A 19,184-nucleotide genomic window follows, 5' to 3' on the forward strand; every position below is an offset into this window, starting at 1 on the left:
ACTAAATCATGGAATGTCTTGATCAGATGGCCCTGATTATAGACTGGGTAGAATTTAGATTTATTTTTTATGGCGGGATGTACGCCAGGTGGGGGATTTTTATGTGTATCTGGAGTAGGTATGGAGGTGTTATCCATTGCTTCTTTTAGACGATCTTGTATTTGAAAGTGTCTATGTAGAGTCAATTTGCGGGTGAAGTGATGGAGGTCCAGAAACAGGGTGAAATCATCTGGTTTATGGACTGGACAGAAGGACAATCCCTTGTTTAAGAGACTAGTCTCATATGTCGTCAGTGTATGATTGGATAGATTAAAGATCTTCATGCCTGTGTTGGTGAAGTCATCAGATTTAATAGGGGTTACTGTAGTTTTCTCTCTTTTCTTTCTTTTGTTGTTTCCTCCTCGTTTTCCTCGTCTGTGTTTTTTCTTTTTGTTTGTTTCTTCGGTGTGAAGAACTGTTCCATGGTTTTTTGTTTGGTTTTGGGTTTTATAGTTGTCCCTAAAAAAGACCCTTGTGATGTTGATGCCTCGCATGGTTTTAGGAATGGAACCGATGCCACCATTCCAAGGCTGGAATTGTCTACAATGGTGATGTTCTCCACTAAGGTGAGAATAGTTGGTGTGTTTGCTAGACTGATGTCAGGATCTGATCTTGAGGGGGTTAACTCGTGCGTAGTGAGGATCGACAGATCGTCTTCTAATGCTTTCTCTCTGGTTGGAGATGGTGAGAGTTGTAAAGCTGTAGTGACCGTGCATTCACTAGGGTGACCTCGGCCTAGTTCTTCCTGAAGTCGATCAATGTTGCTTCTGATCTCAAGGATCTGGACCTTTGTCTGGATTGGTGTAGCTGGAAGGTTATCCTCCGGTAGGAAGAGATCTCCTGATGAAGTGAGTTCGGTAATGTGTGGGTCCGGATTTGACGTACTTGGATTAATGTATGACTTACCTTTCAGGGTCATACATATTGGATTTTTTTCGATGTGATGTTGGCTATTGGTATTAGTGATAAGGGTGTTGTTATTATTGTTGCCAATATTATTTGAAGTAGTAATAACTGTGCCGGTGGTTCTGGAATCGGAGGTCCTGGCACGGTGGTCCAAAATACCTCTACTGGTGTTAATGTAGGTTCTTGTATTGTAGGTCATTTTATTGTACAGATTTTTGGAAGGTGAATGGGTTTTTGACCCTGTGCGGGGTAATATACGCGAAGTGTATCTGGGTTTCTGTTTGTGCGAAGTGAGAGTGGTGGTTGGGTTATTGTGATTCTTTTGATGATTGTGTGTGTTTGTATGAATGTTTTCTGAGAGTTCCGATGTGGGTCTTTTGTTCCAATTCCTGTAGATCCCTTCCTTCTTGTCGTCCCGGTCTCGTTTGAGTTTTTCCGCTTTTTTGGTGATGAGGTCATTCTGCATTTTGTTGATCCTATTAGATACCCCTCGGTCTAATCTGTAGAATTCTTTATGATTTGTGTAATCCTGTAGTTGTAATATAGTATGTTCTATATCATTTGTGATTCTGGTGCGGAGTGTTATACGTTTATTACATATATGTTGTAACATAATATGTGAACAATCAGTTAAAACATTATCCCATTCTGAAACATAGTCAGCATCATTTTTAAAAGTAGCATCAAAGGTAAGTCTGAGGCCCCGTGGGGCCAGTCTTTCCTGCATATAAATATTGAGGAAATCAATGTCTGTGCTGTGCCTTAGTTCATCCTGTAAAAGATCTTCGAGTTTATGAAACAGGATGGACATGGCTGGAAAAGTAGTGTCAGGAGTAGTTTCATTATTAGCAGTGACATGTTGCCGCTGTTGGCCAGTGAGGTCTGTTATCAATCTTTCCCGGTTTTCTAGACGTGAGGTGAAATAGTCCATAGTTGTCTAGTTAGTTGGGAATAGGTAAGGCTGACTTGAGATTGCTGCCGTTTGTTCCTGGACTCCGCAGTCTACTGACATGTTCTCCTCAAGCGAACCGAATCGCATTTTCCCACTTACCAACACATTGAGAACATCCTCTAAGCCGAACATGATACACCCAGCAGCTCTGTCTACATCGAACCACAAAGTTACACTCGGTACATTGTTTACAAACAGCACATTTTATGAATGAACACTCCCGTTCCCAGCCGGCACGTCACATCCGGCACCCAGGTGATGCACCACACCTGTCACAAACTCCCGCACTTTTTGAAGTACACACTGTATATAAAGACTGTTTGTACCCCTGTTATCTATGACCTGATGAAGCAAGGGACCCCTTGCGAAACGCGTCGTCTGAATAAAGCTTTTAAACTTCCAAATCATTCCCGTATCTTCCTCCTTCCTCAACCCCCACCTGGGTTGGGAGCTGAACCATCTACGGATCCGGAGGCGCCCCAGAGAAGCATCGCCGTTTTTTCACCAGGACTGGATAAGCACCTTGCCGAGGTCACCCAGTATCCACATCAGTATTATTTATTTACACTTTTTAAGCCTGCATAGGGGATTATTATATGTAATCATTGGATTGCATTCACTGTTCAGTGCTATGCTTTTGCATAGCATTGTACAGGGTGATCAGCCTGGCTCTGCAATGAAACCGCATCAGGAAGAGAGGTAATTTTAACTCCTCACCCCCCTCACCTGAGTATTTGCACAGCAGAGTTTTCCGCTATGGAAATTCTGCTGTTTGCCCAGTTCAGCAGAATCCAAGGAATAACATTACGAGGCTGCTTCACCCAAAATTTTGATCAGAATATTGTTACGCTGGATTTCACGCCAATTTTTTTTAAATGCCCAAGTGTTTCAGAGTTAATGAGTGTGCTGGGATCGCACTCATGCAACCTGTTTTACTCTGCACGTGGTTTAGGCAGCATAAAACTGGTGACCGGTCCCCTTTAACCGGGTGGACATATCCTTACAGTAAAGGCAGGAAGGAGGAGTTATGTAGTACTGATAGTTTTTTTTGCCATTTGGGATCTGGATGCCCCAATTGTTACTACAGGCTCTTGCAGTCTTGTTTCCAGCAGGCCTAGATTCCACATGGATTGTTATGTGGGGGATTGGAATATATTTTCAGCCATTGCAGTAATGACCCTGTAGTAATAGTTTTTCTGTTTAGCCCATAAATCCATATTAATAGTGAAAATATTTAGTGATCTAGTGATGCATTTTCCCTACACAATCACCAGAGAATAAGAGAAAATAAAAGCAGGAATGTTTTCTAGCTTTCACGCCGAGCGATCATTGGGTCGTATTTCCAGGGTCTTCTAGAGGCCATCACCACAGGCATAAACATGCCAGAGGTGGTCGCGCTATTAGAACAGCCATCCAGATGGATACTGCTGCGTCTGCACTGGATTCCTGCAGATGCGTGACATCGCTGCTTTTCCTGTTGTTCATATGCTTCATAATATATGCAGTCAGTAGCCCACCACACTGCCGCAGTTTACTTCTCAGATCCCCGATACTGCAAATATTTATATGCTTTCTGACCTATTAACAACTTACTGAACGGAAGTGTCTGTGGAAAAACACAATGAAAATGAGAGCACATCACTGTTATTTTTGGGTAGTCTCCACCAAGGAGCCGTTGACTTTCCCTTACAATTATAATACATATATAGTAGTTTGGAGTAGCCATATTAGTCCAGTGATCCAAATGCAAAATTATATCAGGGGTGTTGAAACTAAAAAATAAAAACTCCAAGGGACTAAAACAGGAGCACAAAATAATTTCAACCAAATTAGCATGTAAATAAGGTTTTTATTGATAGAAACTTAATAGGCAGACCTAAAAATATATTGCCCCCCAGCCATGCCCCCTTACACATTGTCCCCAGCCATGCCCTCTCCTATATTGCCCCCAACAATGCCCCCTCACATATTGCATCCTCACATATTACCCCAGCCATTTCCCCTCACATATTGCCCCCGCACACATTCTGCATTAGCCATGTCCCCTCACATATTGCCCCACCATGTCCCCTCACATATTGCCCCCTCACATACTGCTCTAGCAATGTCCCCTCACATATTGCCCCCAGCAATGCCCCCTCACATATTGCATCCTCACATATTGCCCCCGCCATGTCCCCTCACATATTGTCCCCATACTGCAGGCCTAAGAACGTCAGTGCAGCAGCTGCAGAGGCTTGAAGGAGGGTAGTATCACTTCTATTTTTATGCCAGGCAACTCCTTTTAAAGGAGTACTGCAGCCATAGACACTTATTCCCTATCCGCAGGATAGGGCATAAGTTTCTGATCTGAGGTCGACATCTCCGCATCTCTGAGACACATGGAGGGGGCATGTCGGCCGTGGCGTCATACTGCGGCCGACATGCCTCCTGCATGGGAGAGCCATGGCAGAGCTGGGGCCCCGTACAGGAGATCGCGGTGGGGTTCCCAGCATTCAAACCTCCCGCGATCAGACACTTATCCCCTATTCGCAGAATAGGGGTTAAGTGTCTATGGCTGCAGATCTCCTTTAAGTAGGTCTCCCTTGTTAAGTAGGTAGGTATGTCACCCCTATCTATTGAGTAGATAGTAACCCCTTCAGGTAGGTACTACCCCTCATCAGGTTTGTAGGAAGGTAGGGCTCCCCTATTGGGTAAATAGGGCCCCAGATAGATATGTTTCCCCAGTTGGTAGGCAGGAAGGGCTCCCTCAGTAGGTAAATAATGTCACAGATCCCCCCCCCCCCCCCAGTTGGTAGGAAGGTAGGACTCCCTCTGTAGGTAGACAGGGTCCCCTTTGGTAGAGCTCCCATAATATGTATACAGGGCCCCAGATTGATATATACCCCATCAGGTAGGCAGATAGGGCTCCCATTATTACCCTTAGGTAGATAGGTTAGTCTCTGGTGGTAGGCAGGTCCCCTCATTATATAGTAAGTAGCCCACATTTGATTTCATTTGTAAAAAAAGAAAGAAAAAAAAAGACAGAACAAACACCCACAACTTAAAGGGGTACTGCGGCGCTAAGACATCTTATCCCCTATCCAAAGGATAGGGGATAAGATGTCTGATCGCGGGGGTCCCTTTATCTTGCACGCAGCACCCCGTTACATTCAGTCCCCGGAGCATGTTCGCTCCAGGTCTGATTACTGGCGATCACGGGGCCGGAGCATTGTGATGTCTCGGCTCTGCCCCCGTGTGACAGCTGTCACGCCCCCTTCCATAGGCTTGCATTGAGGGCGCGGAGCGTGACATCACAATGCTCCGACCCCGTGATCGCCAGTAATCAGACCCGGAGCGAACGTGCTCTGGGGACTGATTGTAACGGGGTGCTGCGTGCAAGATCACGGGGGTCCCCAGCAGCAGGACCCCCGCGATCAGGCATCTTGTCTTATCGCCAGAGTACCCCTTTAATCTCCCAGCTCGGCTCAGAGGTGTGCGCAATGAGTGATGTCTAATAGGCAGACCTAAAATCTATACACCGGGACGCAGATGTACTTGCTATAGGTTGCAGCATACAGCTGCATTCTATAGGTGTTTAGTGAAATCTTTTGTGAAAGTTTTGTGAAATCTTTAGATACAGCCTCTGCTGCTTTTACAACTTTGCTGCCTTCACAGCTATAATTTAGCAGCAATTCCTGCCTGTTCGGTGTCTGCACAGTTGATTTGCCTTTTGGGAAGTGCCATCTCTACACCAGACTCTGTACAGTCACATGATATAGGGGGGAAAAAAAGAAAAAAAACATCTCCCTGCTGCAGTTTTAGAGCTTGGCCAACTGTCGGGGTTTGTCCACAATCTTGCTGACTGTTTCCATTGACAACCTGCAAAATAGTGAGTGCAGCTCTGCAGCCTAACACAGGATATAATTCAGGATCAGTACAAGATAAGTAATGTCATGTGTGTGAACACAGAAACCACCAGCAGAATGAGTGCAGCTCTGAAGTGTAATACAGGGTGTGAAAAAATAAGGTAACAGTCCTCAAGTGATCTAGTGAGAGGGGGCGGAGGAGGGAGAGGAGAGTGGAAATAGGGAGAGGAAGGAATCGGATAATAGAGGTGAACAAAAAAGAGAGATTAGACCATAGTGTAAAAATATATGAATTTAATGAAGAAATTAGATAAATACAAAAAAGCGTAGATGAGGGATGGAGGGAGTTACGCAGGGCCCTTGCGATTCCCCTCCAAAAATGTAAAATAAAATAGAATATAATAAATAGGATAAATTCAATATAAATAAAATAAAGAAATAAATAAAATGTGCAAAAAATAAAACGTCAATTCTGAATCCCCAGATGGTGCATATAATGTCCTATAGGTCAAAGTTCATGGATATGCATAGACATTCAGGTGCAAAAGCTGTCAACACAGATAATCGCTGTAATACGAGGCACAGTATTAGGTGTCTGCGCTGGTCCTGTAAAAAATACAGTTCCAAAACGTACGTTACATGTACGATAAAGAAGTGCAGAAGGTATGTAAAAGCAAGGCACAGCAATATGGTGTTTATTCTGCAGGTTCCTGATATGCAGTTATGTCCAGAGAGTCCTTTGAAGAAATAGCGGTGGGACTATGTCCCTCTCACCCTGTCCAGCTGGGCAACAGCCTGGTACAATGTCTTCTTCTGCTGGGCAGCTGCTTGTCAGGCAGACCGTCTCACCCAGCGAGCGCACGGGAGCAGGAGCATGTTCGCAGCGGTAAATGGGTTCGGCGTCCTCGCCGGTCCGGCTCCGATCCTGTGTGAGACAGAGTGGTGCTGAGCACACTCAGGAGAGAAGAAAAAAGCGCTAAGTTTGAATGCTGGCCTGTGATGTCAGTCTCTGTGTTGATAGGTAATCTGTATCAGGCTCTAAAGGGCAGTTGGCGATCTATGGTATAAGCCTGGGGATTCAGGTAAAACACTAGGGCTAGACACGTTTCAGGAGACTACGCCTTTCTTCAGTAGCTCAATACAGGGTGTAACTAAGGATCAGTACAGATAAAGTCATGTATTTATAGAATTACTCCACCAGTAGCAGTGATATGTACGTTCTGCTCATTCAGACACAGTAATGGTGGCAGGGGAGCCTTTGAGCTGCCACTTACAGGGTAACAATCAAGCCTGTGAGGCCATACTAGGGAAGGTCAGAAATCCCTCATACAAGCTGACATTATAATGTGCATGACTGGCCTCTGTAATAAGTCACGTATGACGCATACTTACCTGTGTTTAGAAATGGGATCCAGTCACCTGTCACTGGAGGGATTTATGCTGCGTTTATTAAGAAAGGAGGAGAGTTAAGTGGTTAGAAGTTTGCAGATAGACACCAATAAGGGAAACCGTCTATGGAAAGTGAACGCTTCTGCCAGGTGTTTTACAACATCCAAGTCTATGCTTCATGTGAAATGAATGTGGGTTTTATCCAAAGTCCGTAATAGTGGACAGTTCCAGTTGTCTGCCCGGCTGATTCTTCATAAATAAACCTGGGGACTGCCAAAACATGTTAACCTAGTGTTCCCGAAAGTATTAACCCTTCCGTGATCCTGCAGAGTGATGCCAAACTATTAATCAAATTCAGTAAATGTCTGTATCAGGGCTCCATCGTCTATGGCGTATGTGAAAACTGCTTCACTGCTTACATATGTGGCTCCTTAACTGTTTGGTAACTACTACTCCCAGCATGCCTTGATGCCGGAAGTTGTAACAAGCCAACATCGGAAGAGTTTTAGTACTCTTTTATTTATTGAGACTTTCTTCCTGTCACCCTGCAATGAACAGTCTCAGGGACTAATGTGAATGACCCTGTACACACAGCGATGGAAATCCTGACTGAAGTGGCAGCGTCCCAATTTGCTCTTAAATCAAAAGTGATGAATTTCTTGACCTGTAGGATTTTTAGATTTTACTGAATGTTCTCATAGAGTCTCGGAATGGAAACGTTCTGTTCTTAAGGAGAATGTGTCATCACAATTCAAGTGCACCCAGTAAATTGATCCCAGAAGTGCTGTTTGGGTCAGGGGTACAGCGCAAGACATGCTTAGGAGTATACTGAGGGCAAGGAGCCTGCTGCAAATTGTGATAAGGAGATGTGGTTTATGGTTCATTGTATTCCATATAAGCCCGATCATTTGCTTTGTATTTCTCAGAGGCCCTTCGACCTCTCTCCGTTATTCCTCAAACCTACATTAAAGGAGTTTTTGGTGTTCTATATTTAATTTAACACACACTCTTTCCATGCTTGCTACCAGTGAATGGAAACATCCATTGTTTACATTCAGTACTAAAATAAAAAAAATGTGCTACTCCCCAGCTGCATGTCTCATTCCAGAGCATCAGATCTCAGGCTGCAGATACTTTTGTTCTATCCAATAACTGGGATCATGATAAGTGTAAGATATTGAAATACAATGGATATTATAAAGGTGTGAATCTTTTCATTGTTACGATTTAATACCAGAAAACATCTTTCTATGTCGTCTGTTTAAAACATTGAAATGAGTCTATAGAAATTCGGGTTGGAAGTTGTAGTTAGAGATGAGCGAACTTACAGTAAATTCGATTCGTCACGAACTTCTCGGCTCGGCAGTTGATGACTTTTCCTGCATAAATTAGTTCATCTTTCCGGTGCTCCGATGGGCTGGAAAAGGTGGATACAGTCCTAGGAGACTCTTTCCTAGGAATGTATTAACCTTTTCCAGCCCACCGGAGCACCTGAAGGCTGAACTAATTTACGCAGGATAAGTCATCAACTGCCGAGCCGAGAAGTTCGTGACGAATCGAATTTACTGTAGGTTCGCTCATCTCTAGTTGTAGTTATGCAACAGCTGGAGAACCACAGCTTGGTAAACACTGCCATAGAAGAACTTTGGCTGTCATGGCATGATGGGAGTTGTAGGTTTGCAACATCTGGTAAGCCAACGGTAAGGGAACAATTCCAACTCCTGGCATGATGAGCGTTTTTTATTTTTGCCAAAGCTGTAGAGCCACAATTTGGGGAACACAGATATAAAGTATTTATTTGCTCCCAGCATCTGCTTACTGTCAGTATTTTCTCTGTAACAAAGAAAAAGTAAACTTCTTCTAGGAGGATGCTGTGGACATTTAGAATTTGGCCCCCCGACCATGTTGTCCAGTTTACACTTTCTTAAACCAGAAACAAATGTTTTCCTTGCTGCGGCGCAGCGACCTGTCCAGCGCACGGTTCCGTGTTTAGCGCAGCCAAGAGTCGCCCCACACTTTGCGCTTCGCGTCTCCCCTGTTTTAATAATGCAGCAGAGTCTGTACAGCACTTGGCACCTAGAGATGTCTCTCCAAATCTTTCATCTCTAGTGGATGTCTTTACAAGCTGTGCACTTGCAGGAGAGAGTCCTGGCAGTCGGACATCAAACTGTAAAATAATGATTATGAGATGGGACAAATGGCTCTGTCACTTGGGGGCTTTCCTGCACCCTGAGGAAGTAAGTGGGATGAACGTCTGCACAGAAATAACATGTACAGAAACGGCGCTTCCATGGGCTTTGAACAGAAGTTAATGTTATTTTTTTATCCCATTATTAATGGTGTAGGAAAAACAACTCCAAATGAACCTAAATAATGACGCTCTTTGTGTTAAGTTGGCCATATACATAAAAATCCTGGTGGTACTAGCCAACCATCTAATGGGAATGGGTGCCTCTTGACTGTACCCTGAGAGTAGAAGGTGGGGAAGGATAGGATCAAGTATGTAGAACAGTATTTCCCAACCAGGGTGACTCCAGATATGGCAAAACTACAACTCCCAACATGCCCGGACAGCCAAAGGCTGTCCGGGCATGCTGGGAGTTGTAGTTTTGCAACACCTGGAGGCACCCTGGTTGGGAAACACTGATGTAGAACATAGCCAATCCTTTTTTCCCCTCGTAGAAAGAGAAGACGCCGCTAGACAAGCTTGGCAGCAGCTTTTTCCCCATCTCAGCTGATCATGCATTTGTATTGGGGGATCAGGGTAGAGAGCTCTTAGCTAGCATCTATACCAAAGGTTTGGCCAGCTTTAAAATGTACTGCTAACAGCCATGTGGCTTGTTGTGTTCTATGTCATCTGCCGCGTGTAAGAAGCCCTGCAGCTATGTCCTCTACACCTGATCAGCACTGATGTTTAGCCTCTGGATATAATCAAGAAGGTTTCCACTCAATGTCAGTAAGCAGAGATCTTAAAATTGAAAAAAAAGTTGTGGGACTAAGGCTTTGTTCATATAAGTGCTGTTGTCTCAGTTGCTCTGCTCAACATAGTAGCAGAACAATGTTAAAAAAAAAAAAAAAAATTGGTGGTGCCGAATCTGTTACATAATGTATACTAATGGCACCAAATGGACCCCATTGGCTTTACATTAAAGGGGTATTCCAGGCCAAAACTTTTTTTTTTTATATATCAACTGGCTCCGGAAAGTTAAACAGATTTGTAAATTACTTCTATTAAAAAATCTTAATCCTTCCAATAGTTATTAGCTTCTGAAGTTGAGTTGTTGTTTTCTGTCTAACTGCTCTCTGATGACTCACGTCCCGGGAGCTGTGCAGTTCCTATGGGGATATTCTCCCATCATGCACAGCTCCCGGGACGTGACATCATCATTGAGCAGTTAGACAGAAAACTTCAGAAGCTAATAACTATTGAAAGGATTAAGATTTTTTAATAGAAGTAATTTACAAATCTGTTTAACTTTCCGGAGCCAGTTGATATATATATAAAAAAAGGTTTTGCCTGGAATACCCCTTTAATATTCCCATCCCATATCTAAAGGATAGGCCATAAATATTTGCTAAATGTGGGTCCCACCTCTGGGACCCACAATTATCATGACATAGAGGGCCGTCTGCCGCCTCCATCCACCCCCAGTCAGAGGTTGTCGGGAAGCCAAAATAAGCGGAGATAGCTGTTTTACACAGTTTACGTAACTCTCGTTGATGTTAATGCGAGTTGTACTAGCAGTTTAGCGTGGCAAGCATGCTGCTATCTTTTGTCCATGAAATTTGATGGAATTTGTGATGCAGGTGTGAATGGAGCCAAAGTAAAATAATGAGTATATAAAGGAATGAGGGAGCGGAGAAGACAATCATGTTGCCGATTGGTTGCAGCCACTGGAGTGAGTGCCAAAATTGCGCTCTTTTCCCCCAGTCGGCACGTCAGGTGTGGTCTTGCACTCACTAAATTAGTGGTTAGCATTGTTACCTTGCTGGGGACTTGGTTGCAAATCCCACCAAGGACAATATCTGCAAAGAGTTTGACTGTTCTTTTTGTGTTTGCTTGGGTTTCCTTCCACACTCTAAAACATACTAAGTGGATTCAGATTATGAGGCCCTATGGTGACAGGTGTTGTAGAAAATCCAGGCTTGTAGTAATTCGGGCTCAGTGGTGTCTGCCAGGATAGCGAATTCGCTATAGTTGAAAAAAACACAGACAGACAGTCAGTGATCAAGCAACTGATTCCTCCTCCAGCATTGAAAGAAATCCCTGGGAGGTCAGTGTCTAGTTTATTTATGTACACAACAAAGAGGGAGGGGTTACAGTAGCCACTCCCACATATACAGTATCAGGTGTCACAAGGTGAAGATTCAGCCTACAGAAGATATGACACACCTCCACGTGCCATCAACAGACCACCACATCTGCAGCTATGGTGCCCAGTCGACAACACACGAACCCACGCCATATCGCACAATATGAAGGCAATGTGACAACTTCATATTTCCACGACACAGGGACCGATTTGAAAGATGACAAGCTTTATACAGTGCTGAGGAATATGTTGGCGCCATAGAAATAGATGATGATTGTTATGATTTTTTATTATTATTATTATTAGCAATGTGTAAAATAATTATCTTCTTTCTTTTTCTTGAAGCCTCCAGCCATTATGTCGGTGAAGTTAAAGTTCAGCTCTCCTAGTGATGGTCTCTCTGGGGTCAGTAGGAGCCGATCCTTCGCTGGATTTAGTACATTACAAGTCAGAAAGACCTCGTAAGTAATGAAATGTAAATTCCAGCTGAGGCAGCCTGCTGTTATAGATCTCTCTCCATAGACTGAAGGGCCTGCCTGGAACGCATTAGGACTCGTCTGATAGGTTTATGGGGCCAGTAGCATTACTATTACATGCCCTGTTTGATGAAGTTTCAGCCCTATAAAAACTCATCTGCGGGCTGTTTCCCAGCTTCCAGACAGTTCTGACGTGGAGAGCAACTTTTAAAAAGTATTTCAATTCCCCTCTACAACCAGGTGTTTGTAGGAGACTTCAACTCAGGTGACTTGGGTTTACATGGCAGCAGTGTTATGTCTGTGTCTCTCGCAGAAATCATTCCCGCTATCCCTTAATACAGTGTAAGTGCAATAGATACTGAAATATGGCAGGAGATTCTGCGCAGGAAGCCTGTAAAATCGATACGTCTGCCGTCTCGCAAGCATTTAGGAAATGATGTAGTAGAAGGTCCCTGGAAGCAGCAGTAAGGAGTAATGTAACAGAATCTTCAGGCTGTATAACAGCTGTCCCGGCAAACTTCAGATGACTGTGCTTGAGATAGAAACCAGATTACCATCCACACCAAGGCTGCAAGGCTTCTGGGAGAAGGCCTGATGGATGGACTCATATGTGGAAAATAGAGATTTCATTTTTTGGGTGGGGAATTATCATTGGTTTTATACTGTGTTTGTGGTGTTGATTTGTCGCACAATTTTCTATTGTTGTGTAGAGTATTTAAATAGAAACCGCTCAATTTACATGGTGGGACAAGACGTCTCGTTCTTGTGATTGATCAGGGTCCTTGCTGTCAGAAAGTAAAGGAAAATCCAGCTCACCCTCTTAATGTCGTGCGCGGGTCCTCACCCAGGCTCCGTGTGTCCAACAATGAAGAAAGAAAACGAAATGATCCAGCACTTGACGAAATCCACAGCTTTATTGAATCCTCTATAAAAAACAGCATGGCAACACACAATTCACAAGGCATGTGTAATCTTGATGCGTTTCGAGCGCATGCGCTCGAAACGCGTCAAGATAACACATGCCTTGTGAATTGTGTGTTGCCATGCTGTCTTTATAGAGGATTCAATAAAGCTGTGGATTTCGTCAAGTGCTGAATCATTTCTTTTTCTTTCTTCATCCTTGCTGTCAGACCCTCAACAATGATACTTGTTATTAGCTGTAATTTTCGGATAACCCCTTTTTGTATCTGCTTTTGAGGAAGCTGAGTAACAACCACTGGGTTGTCACTTCGCTTTCCTGTGATCTTCATGAAGGAGATTTATCCAGCTCCGTAGTAGATCTTTTTTGTGTAAAAAAAAAAAAAGTCGCACATACTTGCGCACGTGCGACTTTTCTATACATGCTACGACTTTTTGATTTTTGCTTATTCCAAAGCACATTTCTGAAATCTGCTCACGTAGTAATATTTTTTTTACTTTGCAGTTGTCATGTATCTATCAAATGCGATAGTCGCTATTTATGAAGAAAAAAAGTTGCATCTCCATTTAAAAGTCGCATATGTATTCCAGGTCCAACCTGGCTTACAGAAAGTGCACACGTCTGCAGAAAAGGACATTAACACCCACTTTAACAACTGTGCTTGTTCTGCATCATGAAACAAAGCTACTACATTAATGTTAAAGTAAATTATAGAAAAAATTGATTATATAACTAATAACTATAAATTTAAAGGTTCAAAATACACACTGCACACACGTACATGCTAGTGTACCCACAAAATTTTAAATGTAATGTTGTGTTAAAATAGAATAAGGCACAAAATAATTTGTGTAAGAATTTTTACAGACTACGTAAATAACCCATATGTGGCACTAACATTTTTCCTTAAAAAAAAAGAAACATCCATAGTAATACAGCTTCATGCACATTTTGGGGTGGGTAACGTACTGAGACGTTAATTTTTTATTTTTTTGTGGCTTCACTGTTGTTTATGTGCCTGCGCTGTTTTCCTTCCTGACGTAAACTCCGGCCTCAGAGCAGCGACGCAAGACTCCGCCCTCCAACGTCACAAAATGTTGGCTCAAAATTAAATAAAAAAGCCTCCAGAGTATGGATATTCATGGTGTGGCATAGTATGTTTGAAATATTTTTTTAATTTCTGAGGAGGGTGGATGGGTTGTTGCGAGATAGTTGGGGTGCAGCTATTTAGTGCCAGGCAGGCCAGTCAAGGTGTCACCCGATGCTCCCCCCCCCCCCTGCCTGTCCCTCTCTAGCAACGCTACTGGTAATAAATTGTAGATAAAGAACTTCGGCTATTAACATAAGGGAAAACTTTTCTTCTTTAAAATATGCTTTTGTAAGCGGGTTTCCCGGGTTTTGCATATGTGAGATTTATTTATCAAGGTCGTGCGACTATTTGATAAATAGGTCGCATGTAAGCAAAAGTGAGTTAAAAAATTGTCATGTAAAAACCATACATTTTCAAAAGAATGATATATCTCCTGCTATATCTTTATACCCTGTGATCATTATATATCTGAAATTAGGACAGTTATGTCTGGCAGCGGATTACCTCCCCTCTCCATTGAGGTGATTAGATGAAATAGCTGAACAAGGTTATCTTACATGTATGACCAGCTTTAAGTATTTCGGGGAAAACATTCTGTAGTGCAGGCTGCTATGTTATACAAGTCATTTTTTCTACACTTTTTGTGTTGTCTTTCTGTTTTCCAGGCAGTCCCTTCGGAAAAACTCTGTAAAGTCAAAGCTGACTGTCCGGTCTGAGAAGTTGTATCCATCCCTGAGGAAAGGATCCATCAGACTGGACCCTCATCCTCACCAAGTCAAAAAGATATTTGAAGCTTTAAGAAAAGGATTAAAGTACGTAAGTGATCTCTGGGTACTCTTCATATAAACCCCAGTTAATGTGTAGAATGAATCTGCATAAAATGCTCAGTCACTTTGTACATGCAATTCATTCAGAAGGTCTTCATACCCTTTCACTTTTTAATATATTTTGTTATGTTGTAGACTTGTGCTATAATTAAAAAAAAAAAGTCTTCTTGGGTGTGATGCCTCAAAGTTCACAAATCAGGATTTGGAGATGTTCTGCCATTCTTCTCTGCAGATCCTCTCAAACTCTGTCAGGTTCAATGGGGACCATCGGTGGACAGCCATTTTCAGGTCTCTTTCCAGAGATGTTTGATTGAGTATTGGGTCAGCGCTCTTGCTGGGCTATTCAAGGATATTAACAGAGTTGTCCCTAAGCCACTTCCGTGCCCTCTGACAGTATTCAGCACTCTAAACCAGTTTTTCATTAAGAATATTACCTTACATTTAGCTTTTCCTCAACCCTGACCAGTCTCCCTGTTCTAGCTGCTGAAAAATACCCCCACAGCACGAAGCTGCCACCACCATGCTTTACTGTTAGGATAGTATTGAGCAGGTGATGGGGGTGCTTTGTTTTTTATCCAGGCCTGACACTTATAACTAAAGCCAAAAAGTTTAGTCTTGCTTTTATATGACCAGCCTGGCGAAGTGCTGCAGTGTTTGTTGACTATCTGTAAGGTTCTCCCATCTGCACACAGGATCTTTGAAGCTCAGCCAGAGTGATTATTGGATTCTTGGACACCTGTCTTACCAAAGCCCTTCTCCCCAAATTACCTGGGTTTTTTTTTTTTTGGGCAGCTGGCTTGGAATAGTCCTGGTTGTTCCAAATTTCTTTCATTTAATAATTCTAGAGGACACTTTGCTCTTGGAATAGTCAGTGCAGCAGAATATTTTGTACCCTTCTCCAGATCTGTGCCTCCACATAATCTTGTCTCTGAGCTTTACTGAAGGTTCTTTTGACCTTATGTTTGGGCTTTTGCTCTGATATGCATTGTCAGCTGTGAGACCTTATATAGACCAGAGGACGTGGCCAGTGCTAGACTATTTTTCACCCTAAGCAAGACTGTTTTTGGCACCTCTCCCTTGTGGCTTGGTTATCTTATTGGCCGATCACCTTTTTTGGAGTTTTTCACTATTCTTTTTTTCTTCCTTATCCAGCCATGGGCATCTTGAAGACTTTTCCTGGACAGACGTTTCCTGCAGAATCTGCCTGACAAACATTTTAGGCTTCAGCACCATCTTTACCTCTGTACAGACTCCCCTGTATATTGCCTTACACAATTATAGTGTCCACTGTGTGTCCCAATATAGTAGTTAGCAAAAAAAAAGGTTTCAGTAGCACTCTTGCTCAAAAAATGGAGGCTCTTAGCGCACTTTTTGATCAAACGTGTCCCCCCATCCACCACGCAGAGGTGGCCTCATTTCGGATGGGACCCTAACACTCATTTCACTCACCTCTGCTGGGCAAATAGCCTCTGACTGGGTGACATGCTGGATAATATAGTAGATAGGTCCCTTCTGTGCTCCTATATAGTAGTTAGGCCCCTCTGTGCTGCCATATAGTATTTAGGCCCCTCTGGGCTGCTATATAGTATTTGGGCCCCTCTATGGAACCATCTAGCATTTAGGACCACTCTTTGCTTCCATATAGTTGTTAGTCCCCTTTGTACTTCCATATAGTAGTTAGATCCCCCTCGGTTCTCATATAGTAGTTAGGCCCCTCTGTGCCCCATATAGTAGTTAGACCCCTCTGTGCCTCTTATAATAGTTTGGACCCCTTTGTGCTCTCCTGTAGTAGTAAGGCCCCACCGTACCCTCATATAGTAGTTAGGCCTTCTCTGTGCTTCCATGTATTATAAGGCCCCAACACTGTGCCCCCATGTAGTATAAGGCCTCCCACACAGTGCTCCCATGTAGTAAAATGGCCCCCTCACACAGTGCCCCGTGTAGTATAAGGTCCCCCACACACTCTGCCTGCATGAAAAATTAATTACCTGTTACACCGCTCCCCTGAATATCCTCTCTGTCCTCCTGTGGCAGAAAGTAGAGAAGCTACAACAGGGTGATGCACCGTAAAGCACAGGAAGTCCTGCCTGCCCATCCGAAAGCAGAGGACTTTCTATTCTTTTCAGGACACTGTCCCCCCTGTTTGTCTGAGCCTGAAGTATGTCTAATTTACAGCACTGAGCAGGTGCCTATAAACTGCAAAAGAGCACTAATAACGTTTATTTGCATTTTCTGGATGTGCAGCTGAAAACTGATGACAACAAAGGGTCACACGAACGATCCAGCGATCATTTGTGTGGCCTTTCCCCAACATTTTCAGAGCCGTGTAATAGCTGTGTAAAATAAAATATAATGTTAAGTAACACTGATCCATGAAACAGCACAGCCAAGCAAGGCAATAGAGCCCTTAGATTCTGAGTTTAGCAGATTACCCATACTTCCAGGATGGTCCCCCAGGTGGAGTACTCCATTCTGCTTACAGTATCATATAAATGATATATTGGCATTTTATTTGAATATTCATGCCTAGATTATTTCATTGAACCCGATACAATTCAAAGCATCTGTCTCCTATGTGCAAAAAAGAAAAACAAAACTAGAGTCAGCTCACCACTCTTGAGGTTCAGTTCATGTACATCGGGACCAGGTGCGAGATTCCAAACGAAAATAGGTGCGATCCAGCTCCCCTAAAAATGTTATCTTTGTTAAAATCCATATGCTTAAAAAATTCACATAAAAACGAAATGAAACGCTGACGCATTTTGGTTTATCAAAAACCCTTATTCATGGTGGTAACTTTTCTGAGATACCTTGCTTCTTATATACCTTGTACTGAATAAGATCAGCAGTCTTAGAGTCCGCCCACCATCCATTGGGTCACCTGACCACACCTAATCATCTTGTGTTCACACCTGTTGTAGGCAGTAGTGTTGCTCACGAATATTCGCAATTCGAATATTATTCGCGAATATCGCATATTCGCGAATTCACGAATTTCGCGAATATAGCGCTATATATTCATAATTACGAATATTCGTTTTTTTTTGTTTGTTTTTTTTCACAGTACACATCACAGTGATCACCCCTTTCTGCTTCCAGCTTGTGTGGTGTAAAGAAGGCTGTAATACTACTGTGTGAGACTGTCGTGCGAAAATTCGCATATACGAAAATTTGCATATGCTAATTTTCGCATATGCGAATGTTCGCGTATGTTAATTTTGTATATGTTAATATTCACATATGTTAATTTTCGCATACGCGACTTTTCGCATATGCGAAAATAAAACGAGAATATAACGAATATGCGAATATTCGCGAATATATGACGAATATTCGTCCATATATTCGCGAATATTCGCGAATTCGAATATGGCCTATGCCGCTCAACACTAGTAGGCAGTTGGTTCAGTTCGCAAGGTAGATGGAAGCATGAAATCATATACGGACCAATTCACATTAAACAGTGGCAGCATGTGAGTTTACATGTATAGTCCACATTGCAAGTTTATGGAGACATAGCTATTAATAAATATATGCCAAGTCATTTCTGTAATTTAATCCTTTTGAATTTCTGGTGTCCAGACGGAGGATCCAAAACGCCTCTTGTCTGAAGACCAGATGCCACTGAAACCATAAAAATCGAACTGGACAAAGTTTTACAAGATGGCATACATCTAAACATAAAAAATAAACAAAAGGAATACTTACTACCATCACATCCTGTTTGTCCGATATTTCACGCTTTCCCCAAAACACATAAAAACAAATTTCCTCCACCACTTCGGCCTATAGTAGCTGGAATCGATTCCCTACTAGAAAGATTAGGTGCCTGGTTAGATACCCTTCTTCAACCCTTAGTTACACAAACACCTGGCTACATCCGTGACAGTAAAACATTATTACAACCCATAAATCAAATACAGTGGCCAACAGAAGCACCATGGTTATCATCGCTTTATACACTTGCATACCCCATCACACTGCAATAACTGCTGTCACACACCATTTAACAAAGTATAGCAACTACGGTCCAGAATTGATCCAATACATACTAGATGTTTTGTTATTTTTACTGACACACAATTTATTTTGTTTTAATAACAATTTCTTCTTGCAAATAAAAGATGCCTGATGGGTGTGAAGTTTTCCCCATCTTTGGCCAATTTATACAAGGCATACTGGGAGGAGGTCGTCCTCTATGCCTGTACCAACCCTTTTTCCATCTTGTGGGTTGGTACGGCAGATAAATTGATGACCTCCTCCTGGTATGGAAGTGCACTGCACAAGAATACGAATCATTTGTCACCTACCTCAATGATAATCAACTTAATCTACAATTTACGGCAAAATGGGACAACCAAATTACTAATTTCTTGGATGTAACCTTAACTGGATCTTCCAGAGACAAGAAAATTTATACCAAAC

General features: G+C 42.7%; 1 protein-coding gene and 1 long non-coding RNA gene across 6 annotated transcripts in view; one reads left to right on the plus strand and one right to left on the minus strand.

The window, feature by feature from the left end:
- The window catches only part of RIPOR3 (RIPOR family member 3), a 209,861-nt gene that overhangs the window by 116,713 nt on the left and 73,964 nt on the right, over positions 1-19,184 (plus strand). For 4 of the 5 annotated variants that reach the window (XM_056549214.1, XM_056549212.1, XM_056549211.1 and 1 more), the window contains exons 2-3: positions 11,793-11,908; positions 14,598-14,744. In XM_056549214.1, the coding sequence (XP_056405189.1) occupies positions 11,805-11,908; positions 14,598-14,744 (251 nt within the window). In that variant the 5' untranslated portion in view covers positions 11,793-11,804. Of the gene's footprint in view, positions 1-11,792; positions 11,909-14,597; positions 14,749-19,184 lie in introns of all 5 variants that reach the window. The other variant, XM_056549215.1, reaches the window with a different exon arrangement.
- LOC130297041 (uncharacterized) lies at positions 6,231-17,620 on the minus strand. The gene is made up of 3 exons (XR_008849374.1): positions 17,586-17,620; positions 17,371-17,446; positions 6,231-6,699 (listed from the first exon to the last, which is right to left on the minus strand). It is a non-coding gene; the product is annotated as an uncharacterized LOC130297041 (long non-coding RNA).

Source organism: Hyla sarda, chromosome 12, assembly GCF_029499605.1.
Source record: "Hyla sarda isolate aHylSar1 chromosome 12, aHylSar1.hap1, whole genome shotgun sequence".
NCBI lineage: Eukaryota > Metazoa > Chordata > Amphibia > Anura > Hylidae > Hyla > Hyla sarda.